General features: G+C 39.8%; 1 protein-coding gene across 2 annotated transcripts in view; it reads right to left on the bottom strand.

Annotated features, from left to right (window-relative positions):
* DHRSX (dehydrogenase/reductase X-linked) overlaps nt 1–12,236 on the bottom strand; it is a 169,091-nt gene that overhangs the window by 113,020 nt on the left and 43,835 nt on the right. The window contains exon 3 of one of the 2 annotated variants that reach the window (XM_072849546.1): nt 4,489–4,557. The exons of the other annotated variant lie outside the window; for it this stretch is intronic. Coding sequence (XP_072705647.1) covers nt 4,489–4,557 — 69 coding nt within the window. The remainder of the gene's footprint in view (nt 1–4,488; nt 4,558–12,236) is intronic. 2 annotated transcript variants of the gene reach the window in all.

The raw sequence follows: 12,236 nt of genomic DNA, 5'->3' as shown, positions 1-12,236 counted from the left end.
TTGCTGAACTGGCTTACACAACTCTGGCCCATGTGCTGGGAATACCACCGCTGACCCTTGGGCAAAAACAAATCTAAAAGTTTGAGAATTTGGGAACTCTCAGCAGCTGGCTTTCTCTAGCCTTCAGGGAAAGCCAACAACAAAGAGTCTGGTACAGAGCGGAAAAATGTGGACTGTTTTGTTAAAATTGGTGCCTGAGATACGCCAAGCGTCAGTGGAGTAACTACCCATGAGTTATTCTGCAATTATGCTTAGTACCTGTCATCTAGATTACCCCTTCTTCTTTCGGGTAAGCTCTTCGATCTCAGATCTCTAATAACAAGAAAAATCTCCTTGCTCATTAGCAGCTTATACTGCAAAAGGGAGCAAGAGACCTTGTCATCTCCTTATTCCCTGGCTGAGCCATATGCACCACAAACATCCCAAGAGAAAGCTCTGGGAAAAAGCCAGGCTTGGCTTGTTAAATGCACACGAATTTCACTGGTTTTAAGGTGATATCATTTCTCCTACTGCTTGGCCCACGCTGTCTTGATGTGGGTCAGACTGTAAATTACACGATTTGGTTGCTGCCATGCTAACCTCTGCATTCCTCTGACTCTGAGGGAGAAAGTTTCCTCTTCCTTTCTCACCTGGCTTCAAATGGAAGTCTCATGAATGCTGTGGATTTAGTGCGTAGTTTTATAATTGTGGTTTTATTTGAATTGCCGCAAAAATGTTGGGTGAGATTAAACACAGGCTTCTCCTTTTGAAGAGGTCTGTGCTTAATATGACTTTTACACCCTGTTTTCTCACTAACTTTTAATTTTTCTCTCCTTTGAGTCTAGTTGCAACTCCAGCTCCTACACTGCAGTTGGGAGAGCCTTTCCTTGGTATTGTGCTAAGTGATATTTATGCATAAACTTTTGCTAATTGCTGATTCCATTGGCATTCATGAACCTATGCTGGAATGAATGAAGCTTTCATTCATGTTTATATATTAGTTTCCAACATTTGTATGTTTGTAATCATCAGGCTAAAACCAGCTTTCATTTGCAGAGATGTAAACTGAGGGTAACTGAGTCAGGAGATACTATTATGTAGATGGAAATATTTTTTCTAGTATCACTGAAAGTTGAGTTTATCACAGAAACTTCCCAATTCCCCAACTCAATGTATTTTGTTCAGGACTGGTAACTACAGTTATGGCTACATTAACAAGCAGTTTGGATCCACAGAAGTCCACGTCTAGAGCTCATTTTGTGCTGGGGACCTGACACAGGCACTTCTACAGGTTGCTGGGACTCTTAGTTCAGATAAGCTCTAAGTTTGCTCCCGTGCACTAATGCTCTGTTACTGCTGCAGCTCACCTCCCAGGCTAGCTCTATCCAAAGAGAATCCAGGTCAGGACCTGCGGTGCCCTTCCTGATGCAAACCCGCGCTCAGCAAGCGGGCAACAGTTGAGCGTTGCCTGAAAAGCGCTCTCCTGATCTAACTAACGAATGCACTAACACAGACACACCCTATGTGCAAATTACAGAGACTTACACAATTAGAATATCTCTGTGGCAATCCCTAGCAATCAACAATTTTCCCAGCCATATAATTGCTACTATTAACAACACAAGTTCCCAATTTAACAAATGGAAGCAAGATAAATGCCCACATCATTCCGGCTTCTCCCAGCTTTATGATTCAGAGCATAGCAATCTGTTGCCCTTGGTCTTTTGGAAATAGTGCCCATGTGATAATTTTAATGACAATGCAGCACTTCTTCTGGTCTGTTCTGGATATCTGAGGGCTTTGATTGCTTTATCATGGAGGAGGTTCTGACGGTCAAGTGAATTTGGTCTATCATGCCCTAAGGACCTGTATCTTACTCTCTTCCACTCAGCTGCCCACCTCCTTCCTCACTCCTTACATTTAGCAATAGGTAACTAAGCACAGAGACCCAAAACCAAGGAGGGCACTTAGACAGCCTAGAATCACCAGGAGAGAAACCAAGGAGGTTTCTGGTGTAGCACCGTGGGAGAGGATGGGTGGTAGGAAGAAGTGATGTGATACATTGCTTAGATTTTCTGTGTCCTTTAGAATTGCTGCCTTGTAGGGGAATGGCCACGACTGCCTACCTCTCCAATACTCTACCATCTTTTGGCATTGGCTCTGGTTTGAACCAGGCTTCCTGCTTCCCTGTATTTGGAAATTTTATCAGTCCTTTCTTCATGTCTTGCCATGCTGCTGCAAAAAAGCATCACCTGTGTGCATAGCCTTTTTATTTTTATCCTTTATCCTCCTCTGAAACTGTCAATGCATTATTGCTCATCAGCTGCTTCATAGGAACCATTTATGTACATGGTTTGAATCTCACTTGTCCCTGAAGTAAATGTAAATTACGTTAAGTAAAACTACTTACCCTTAGATAGCAGACAGAGCCCCAAACAGACAGTGGGCCAAGACGTAGAAGGATGATACCGCCTTAAAAATACTGTAATTACATGCATTCAACAAGCCTGGCCTTTTCCCAGAGCTGTCTCTGGGGACGTTTGTACTATGTACAGCTCAGCCAGGCAACAAGGAGAGGACAAGGTCTCTTGCTCCCTTTTGCTGTCTAACCTGCTAATGAGCAAGGAGATTTTCCTTGTTATTAGAGATCTGGATAGCAAACCAATGGCACTCGCTCTTACAGTTTGTCCATGGTAAAAGAAGGACAGCTATATTGTCCCAATCCTTGATAATAATGGCTGGCTGGCTGTTTTGAGTAGTTCTTCTTCAGGAGTCCAATATTCCAGATGGGAACAGTTTCTGTAAGCAATTTTTTCATATGGGCCACAGAAAATGCTCCAAAAAAAAGGTCAAAATAACTGATAATGTTTTTATACAGTGACTAAACAGATGTTGAACTGTAGCTTTTGAAAAGGTGATACATTCACACAGCTTAGTCCTGTTTACAATATCTGCACACACATCCCATTACAAAGCAATATGCAAATGAATCATAAGCAATAACACAACACAGGACTGCTGCTCAGACTTGCACAAGTCCTTTGTACAGGATAATGCACTTGCAAATACAAATATCCCTCAATAAGTGAGAAATTCTGAAAGGGTGATACTCTTCCAGTTTGGTTTTAAGCCAAATCTATCAGGACTTGAGATTACTAAAGCCTCAGTCATTATAATTACAATGAGGAACAACTTCAGTCAACTTTAGATACAATTTCAGCTTCCTCAGACTGCCAGCTGTATCTTGACAAAGTTTATAACTGAAGGTTAAAGCTTACTTTGTTCAGAAAAATCAAGAAAGACTGGGGTGCTAGAAAAGTCTGTGATCACACACATGTGAGAAAATAAGGCAGAACCTGGTTTATTCAGCTTCACGCAGGTCACGTGATGTAATTAATTCCAAATGGTTTTGGTCTCTGTACAGAAACTTCCAGCAAAAGATTTAAACGATGTGATAATTACCTTTTTCCTTTCATGATCCTTCTGACTATGCCTTAATTTATGATGCTTTTAACTAGCATACATGTATCCTGAGGCTATGATGGGTGCACATTTATTTAAGTCAAAAGATAAATCTTAATGAAAGGTTTTTTTAACACAATAATTAACGTATTTTGATCATCATAACAGTAATTATTAGAGGCACAAAAACAGAATCAGATCTCAGCAGAAGCCATGAAGATCCTAAATAGGGTGGAGTACCAGCACTGCCCTATTATTTTGCCAAGAAATGATACATCAAAGTGGCAGCAGTGAATCATCATACACTACTAGGAACTACACCCAGTGAATCCAAGAGATGGAAATATTAGATGCACTAACCTCCATCCTAAGTTGCAAACTATAATCGCACAGAAGATAGTATGCAATATGCCTTTTCTCATAGTTAGCAAGCTATGCTCTCCTTATGTCTCCCCCAACACGACTGCTCATCAGATTAAACAACGAAATCAGAAGGACCACAAAAACATAGGAATTTTGGCTTGATATTAAAGGTCTATCTATTTTTAAGAAAACAGTTTTATTTTGTGAAGGATTATAAGCTCTTGCCACATGTCAAATAACACAATTGGGCAGCCCTGCTCTTTTAGAAATCTCTTTTTAAAAAAAAATCACCTTTTTTATGGGATTATACACACCATGAGAGGCAAGACCAGCAACGAAAAAGAGCACACCCACTCTTACCTGCTGTCATCCTCCCCTTAGTAGAAATGACTAGTATTCTGATTTTCTGCCCAGCTATTAAATCAATGTGCCCATACACACACACAGGCAGACTGTAACTTGCAGCCAGCCCTTTTGCAATGACACACAGTAAAGAAGTCAAACAAAACTGAAAGCATTTAAAAACCTCATCCTACTAATTTTTCCCCTGTGTCAGATGTACTTTAAGAATTAGTTTCCCCAAACTGAAAAAGTTTAATATACAAGGGGACCTTATATAAAAGAAGATGCCAGCAAAAAGACAGGAATAAAGAGTTCCTTAAAGAAAAGGATATAGTATGGTACCTTTTCCAGTCAAAGTTTCTTCTTGTATTTTCCTCACCGCTTCTTGGCCCTCACTCTCACTGTTTCCAGCTGTCACAATAAAGAAAATGGAAAATGAGCGATGCAATCAACTTAAGGACAGTGAATATAAGCATGCCACTATGAAGGGCTAACCACAAGGTAAAACCAGTGTGAAGTTTTAGGTGAAAAGGCGTGATTCATTACTGTCAGACAGCAGAGGTTTTCAAAAAGGGCTGTACAAATGCACTGCTGTTCACACGAGTTCTGTCTGTTTATCTCATTTATTCATACAAGATAGGACCATCTGCTGGCTGGACCAGCAGAATTGAGATGCGAATCTGTGAGCCAAGTGAATTATATCACATCCAGATTCTACAAAAGCTTCACTATAGGTTAGAGCAGACCTTCCAAAATGAAGACTTCCACAGTTGGAGGAAAGGCCCCACAACCCTAGCCCAAATGCTCAGGAAAAGTTTTACTAGTGCTAACATAAAATGTGATTAAGCATCAAATAAATGCCTTTTGTGCCATTCAGCTTAGGTGGAGAGTTAATAATTGTCTGATATTTGTTTGGCAATTTTTTTATAACTTATATGAAAGGAAAAAAACACAAGCAAAATACTGCACTTGGTAGTACAAGTTAATTTTTTTAAATGAAGTTTAACATTCCATTTATCCATCCACAAACATTTTCCATAGCATGACACATCAAAATACCTATTGTTTATTATCTAAATTGGATACAAATACTGATATCTCTTATGAACTTCATGAAGTTGCCTTCTTCTTTTCCTGATTATATAAACCTCTGCCTTGGTTTCTATACAGACTTTATCTTGTGCCCCTCTACAAGTGTCCTGTCCTCTCATTCACTTGTTAGCTATGCAGCAGAAATGTCAGGTTTTCCACTTTTTTTCTCTTTTTTTTTTTTTGTAACAGTGAACGAGCTCTACCAAAGACAAGGGAAGTGTGCTGGTTTTGGCTGGGGTAGAGTTAATTGTCTTTATAGTAGCCAGTATGGGGCTATGTTTTGGATTTGTGCTGAAAACAGTGTTGACAATACAGAGATGTTTTCGTTGTTGCTAAGTAGTGCTTATACTAAATCAAGGACTTTTCAGCTTCCCATCCTCTGCCAGGTGCACAAGAAGCTGGGAGGGGACACAGCGGGGACAGCTGACCCCAACTGGCCAAAGGGCTATTCCATACCATATGATGTCATGCTCAGCATATACAGCTGGGGAAGGAGAAGGAAGGGGGTGACATTCGGAGTGATGGCGTTTGTCTTCCCAAGTAACCATTACACGTTGATGGAGCCCTGCTTTCCTGGAGATGGCTGAACACCTGCCTGCCCATGGGAAGTAGTGAATGAATTCCTTGTTTTGCTTTGCTTGCGTGCGCAGCTTTTGCTGTACCTATTAAACTGTCTTTATCTCAACCCACGAGTTTTCTCACTTTTACTCTTCCAATTCCCTCCCTCATCCCACCGGGGGGGAGCAAGCAAGCAGCTGTGTGGTGCTTAGTTGCCGGCTGGAGTTAAACCACTACAGACAGAATCACAGCATCACAGAATAAGCTGAAGTTGGAAAGGACCTCAGGAGGTCATGTGGCTCAACCTCCTGCTCACATAAGTTGGTACGTGCTCGTATTTACTTGACGATGTTAGAACATGCTTTATAGTGCTATTAAACTGGATTCATTTGACCTCACAGCAAATGTATTCAAAAAGTGGGAGTAAGACCTCTGAGATAGATCAAGTGTCATCCATAGGTTGCACTAGCTGAAGGCTCAGAGCACTGAATGGAGATTTTTGGGACAACCTGACCACTTTGGGGAGGTAGGCTAATGCATTCTTTTGAGGATGGAGTTTTTGCTGTGCTTCTGCAGTAAAAAACAATGATTTGCAACCCACCTTTATTTTCATGATATGCAAGAAGACTCAATATTTACATAAATGTAGCCAAAATAAAGACATTTAGCATTCCAGATACTGGAGATAAAATAATTCTCACATAAGACCTAGAGTCGTACTGGTCTATAACTGTTCTCTATAAATTCCATTAACTATGGAATTATATTGCTCAGACTGACCAAGAAAGAAAGAAAAGAAAAAAAAAAAAACAACACAAAGCAGACGTGCAGTATTTTCTTCTTGCTGTTGTTTTTTTTTTCCCCTTTAAAACCATCCAGCCTTGTACAGAACAGAAACATTCAGCTTGATGCTAATTTCCTGATATAGATGCAGCATCAACAAACAAACCCTCCAGTGAAACTGCCATTTCTGGGGAAATCTGTGCACAGGGGTTATGGGCAAGGGATCAATTTTCCTCACTGTTTCACCTCAAGTGATGTACTAGGGTAAGATTTCAAAGTCAGTGTGTTATTCCGCTGGATAGAGTTAGGCTAGAAACAAAAATACTTTGGTGCCAATTCTGTGGAGGTCTTATTTGATTCCTCTTTCATTCAGCACTCCTCATGCAGAGAACAGGCTTATTAAAGCCTCCAGTGTCTTGATTTAACTCTCAGTATGTTCACTTAATTTGTTCTTTTAAAAGAGCTTGTGTTCACAACAAATTTTAATTTGCTTTATTTTGCTGTTATATAAATGTTTATTCATTAAAGCTTAGTGCCTTCCAAATGAGCTCATTTTATTCATATTTGCATATTTTTCACTCTAGACCACTGGGAAAAAATAATTATTTTGCTAAACAGTCACTTCCAATGTCTGTTTCCAGCCTGATTCAACAGAGAGTTTGAAAACCACATTCTGGAGGCTGTAGTATCACAAAATTGAAATAGCCTCAGTGAAAGCTGCTACTGTAATAGAGGCTTTTGAAATACTTCTTTAAAGGAAGATCCTGTAAGAAAGAATAAAGACACTAAACAAATGACCAAAATCCTTACAAAAAGTTCAAAGACACGTATCTCAGAAAGATACCATACGACTGGGAGAGTAATCTATGCTTCTGAGTTAGCTTAAGGAGATCAGTTTCCCCTTGCTGAGGATGGGTGGGAGAGGAAAGGGACATTTCACTGTTGTACTGCTTCTCTCCTAGTACATCCTTCTGGGATCCTCTAAGCAAAGTGAGTGGTAGGCATAAAAAAGAACAACCTCTTTTTAAGTGCTACATTAATTATTTGAAATTCATAAAATACTTTTATGTCACCAAGCTAACACAATCAGCTTTAGGTTGGGAAAAATAAAAAATAATTTGTATCTATTTGATGAAGATGGGATCACTAAAGGGCACAACCTTCAAGCGTACTGAACAGGAGTACAGTGCTCTCAACTAAGGAGGGGGACAGTTTACTATACGAGGGTCAAATTCTTACCACCAACAGCTGGTTTAGATCCTCAGTAGCATATTTGTAGTGATTCTTTTAAAAACTTTGTGATACACAGGAGAATCCTCTGGCTGGACTTTTTGCCAATGATTCACCATAATTTTCATACATTCAACATGCCAGAGTTCATCCATGCCAGAATTTATCCATTTTAAGCGCTATAGCATCTGTAGCGTAAGATCTGCCTACTCTGGATTCAAGTGGCTTGGATGGAAGGATAAGAAAGGGAAAACAGACCATATTTTTTATGCAGTGAGGGAATATGAACAAAAGCTTTTGAAAAAAAGAGATTCAGTGTCTTGAGAGCTTAGATCATCAAAGTACCCCAAACCGTAATAATCTTGCTTTTCATGCTAATTTAAAGTGTCTATTGGGAACCCAAAATAGATATAGTTGTCTCAAGAACTGTTTATGCAAGCTGTTCAGTGCCCTATCTGATGTTTTTCTTCCACTTAGTCCCCACAGAACAGTGAAAAATTCAGGTGAGACTGATTCAATAACAATGCTGACTACAATCAATTCTGAAAATAAAACTAATAACATAAAAATAAATTCAAGTCTGAATGGATGCACCTGTATAAAATAAGATGTCATTTTAATGGCATGAAAAATTCTAATTCTTAGGTAAATACTGAAACTCATGTTGAAAAAAAAAAGATGGAAAATCGATTTAATTACAACTTTTAGTCAAAAATTTGACTCTCCTCTTCAACATTCATCTACACAAACATCACAAGTCAAAGCACGTTGATCTAAAGCCATTACAGAAATACATAGAAAAATTCTTATCAGCAGCAATAGGCTTTGGATCTTACCCTAAAGGTCAGGCTCTGTCATCTTAATCACTTAAGTAGATTCTAATTCTGAAAGTTATTTCAGGGATTTCAATAGAATTATCACAGGGGATTGCTCAGCCCGAATAAGGATGGCAGAAACACAGCCCATAGAAACACAGCACAGCTGGGAAACACTTACACTGTCGCTAGTAAGGGGTCCTGATACACCTATATGTTTTCTTTATACAGTATTTTTAATTTCCTTGAATGTGAAAATCTCTCCAAAAGAATAATTGCTACTCATGCTCATAATTTATGTACAATATTGATCCTGATAACAAGCAAGATCTTTTCCAATTGGTGTTTTGCAAAAATAAGAATTTGCAATCTTGACATTTCAAGGGAACGTACTGCAGGGTATTATAAAGAAATTTAAAATAGTCTGTGAACAATGATACAGCCTGTAAAGCTTAAGGGTTGCCTGGAGAGAACAAACCCACAAATTTGAAAAGCCCTCGCTTACCAAAGTTAGCAGGAGGGAGAATTTCCTGACTTTCAGCAAGATAACACAAAAATGAAACACAAATACAAACTTTTTGAGCTGAACACCGAGAAGATGCAAACGACCCAGGATGTGGTGGTCCAGGGAAACACCCGAGCCCTCCAGCCTGCAGCCCAAGAGCCACCCTGCACACCAAGGCACCCCTCAGCCTGCGATAAACCCCACTGCGGCAAACCCCAGGAGGGGAGGCAGGGGTGAGCTGTCTGGCAGCAGGGCAGCAGTGCCACACACCGCCTCCCAGCCCTCCCCACACACCCCACCCTCTGGCAAGCACGACCCCCTCATTCACCAGTGCCTTGGGAACTTGTCTACCCAAGATGAACTCTCATCCCTTGTCTTATTTAGCCATAATTACGTATCAGTTAATCCCTGAAATGATGAACAACTTTCCAGGGCTCGCAGCCTGCCCCATGGCCCTCCTCACTCCCCCCTGATCACTTCAAGTAACCCAAGTTTAGAAGTGGTGCCCATAAACTCTAATGCATATGTGTATTACCAGAAGCTTGGTGGTATGGTAATAAATTCTGTATAAATGTATACCATCCAATTAAGGAGTTGCACAGGGTGATGGTTAGGTGTCTTTGTGCAAGAGAATATAAAAAAGATTCCAACTGGAAAATTGAATTCAGGTGCCTTCTCAGAGTAGCATAATCCTCATTATGATTGGAGGGGAACTGATTTCATTGGAGAGCCAGCCTGAAGACAGGGCTTGCAAGGGCACCCAAAGCCTCAAGAGAAAAATTCCTATCAGCTGGTGTTATGAGGATTATGATTTTGTGAGTGTGCATGGCACTGCACAACAAATAGTGTGTGCCTAAGAGAGAGGAATGACTGCCCCCAAAAAGCTCTTGAGGATGAGAAATTTGAACTCAGTATAATATAAGTTTTTAAAAGAAATTGATAATGTCCTCAATTAAAAAAAATAAATCTTTTTTAGGAAAAAGGAATCTAGATCTTGGGTCTCACCCATAAAACTTCCAAGTCATGAATTTGTTATTCAGTAAAGCCCGGTATAAGGATGTGACCTGGTATAAAAAAAACATTGAGAAAGTGATACAAAGCTTTCTTATGTCTAGAGGTACCACACGTCCTTTGTTATTCAGTTCATCAAACAGTAGTCACAATTAAATACATGCCTTTCTGACATGAAAGGCAAAAATATCATTGTAACTGTTCCTTTAAGAAAAGAAGTAAAACTGAGTAAGGAGAAGGATGTTGGTTTGCAGAGGGAAAAGAAATCATCATTCTTGCCCTAGGTTTCAGCAACCCAGCTGTTCCAACAAGAAGTTAAGAATGACCCTGTTTGTCAAACCAAAGACACATCAAGACAAGTGCCCTATTTCCAACAATAACCCGTAGCAGGTGCTTAAGGAAAATGTATAAGTGACGGCATTAAGTCTAGGAGTGATGTTTTCCAATACACCCTCCCAGCAGCAAGTAGTTTCAGAGATTTCCTGAATCGAAGGTCACACCTAGCCTCTCAATGAACCTACCTCCACTACTTCATCTAATTGCACTTTCAATTCATTCAAGCGCTTGGCTGCCAAAGAGTTCTGGGACAACAAGCTCTGTGATTTAGTGACACACTTAATTACATTAAAAAGGTGCTTCAGTGGTGGTTTTTATTTTTTATTTTGCTGGATGTTCTCTACTTTGTGTACAATAAGACAGAGAATAACCACTTCTCATTCACTTTCTCTGTACCATTCATAATTGCATGACATCACACCTCAGTCATCTGTTTGCAAGCGTAAGAACCTTTATTAGCACAGAGCCACCCCATCCTCTTCACCATCCCTCTCTCGTTTTTTCCAGTTTTACCAGCCTCCTTTTGAGTATTCACAACAGGATGAACCAATGATTTCTACAAAGGAAGAGGGACGCTTCCTATCCAGTTTTCATCTTCTTTCCTGCTAAGTAATAAGATTTAATTTGCCTTTTTGACTGTCATTGAATATTGAAGATGTTCTGCACAGAGCTTTCAACAGTAAATCACAATTATTTTTTTTCAGAGTGGTAGTAGTTAATTTAGATGCTATTCTTGTAAATATATAGGTGTGGGGTTTTTCCTCATATGCAGGATTTGCATTTACTGACACTCAGTATTTATCCATCCCTTCATAACCCAGTCATTCAATATTGTGAGATTCTTCCCTGTTCTTCACGGTAGTTAAGACTTCACAGGATCACAGGATGGCTGAGGCTAGAAGGCACCTCTGGAGACCATCCAGTCCCACCCCCTGCTACAGCTGGTTGCCCAGGACCATGTCTGGTCAGGTTTTGAGTATCTCCAAGGATGGAGACCCCACAACGTCTCTGGGCAGCCTGTGTGACCACCTTCAATGAAAAAAAGTGTTTTCTTATGCTTAAATGGAATTTCCTGCTTTTTGGTTTGTGCCCATTGCCTCTTGTCCTGTCACAGGCACCACTGAGCAGACCCTGGCTCCATCTTCTTTCCTGTTCCCATCAGGTATTTATACACATGGAAAAGGTCCCCCTGAGCCTTCCCCTCTCCAGGCCGAACAGTCCCAGCTCTCTCAGCCTCTCCTTGTATGTCAGATGCTCAAATCCCTTAATTATCAATAGTCAAATTAATTTGACTATTCTAAACACACTTGTGCAAAATGCATCATCTCACTGTTCATCCTTTTTTCTGCATCTATCTTTTATAAATGTACTGAACATATGCCTATGAGATCAGGAGTCCCTTTGTTCCATCCCAAAGCTGACAAATAATTCCTAAATGTTGTCTTCTGTCTCCTAATCAGTTACTAATCTACAAGAGATCTTTCTCTTATCTCAAGACAAGGTAGCCACTTTAAAATCTTTTGGCAGGAACCTTGCCAAAAGCTTTTGAAAATCAAGATTAAATTAATTTACATGGTTGCTGAATTCTTCAAAGCATTTAATAAATGCTTAATGAATAAATTAAATAAATGTCTAGAAAAACTGCACTAAGTCTTCTAAAATTTATCATCACATATTTAACTCTGTATTTTTTACAATGCCTGACATTTTTTTCAATATAAAAAGCACACTCACTGGACTATGTACAACGCCCCTCCTAA

This window comes from Ciconia boyciana, chromosome 1 (genome assembly GCF_034638445.1).
Source record: "Ciconia boyciana chromosome 1, ASM3463844v1, whole genome shotgun sequence".
Lineage (NCBI taxonomy): Eukaryota > Metazoa > Chordata > Aves > Ciconiiformes > Ciconiidae > Ciconia > Ciconia boyciana.
Note: the sequence above shows the minus strand (reverse complement) of the source record. Positions and strands in the feature narration are given on the sequence as shown.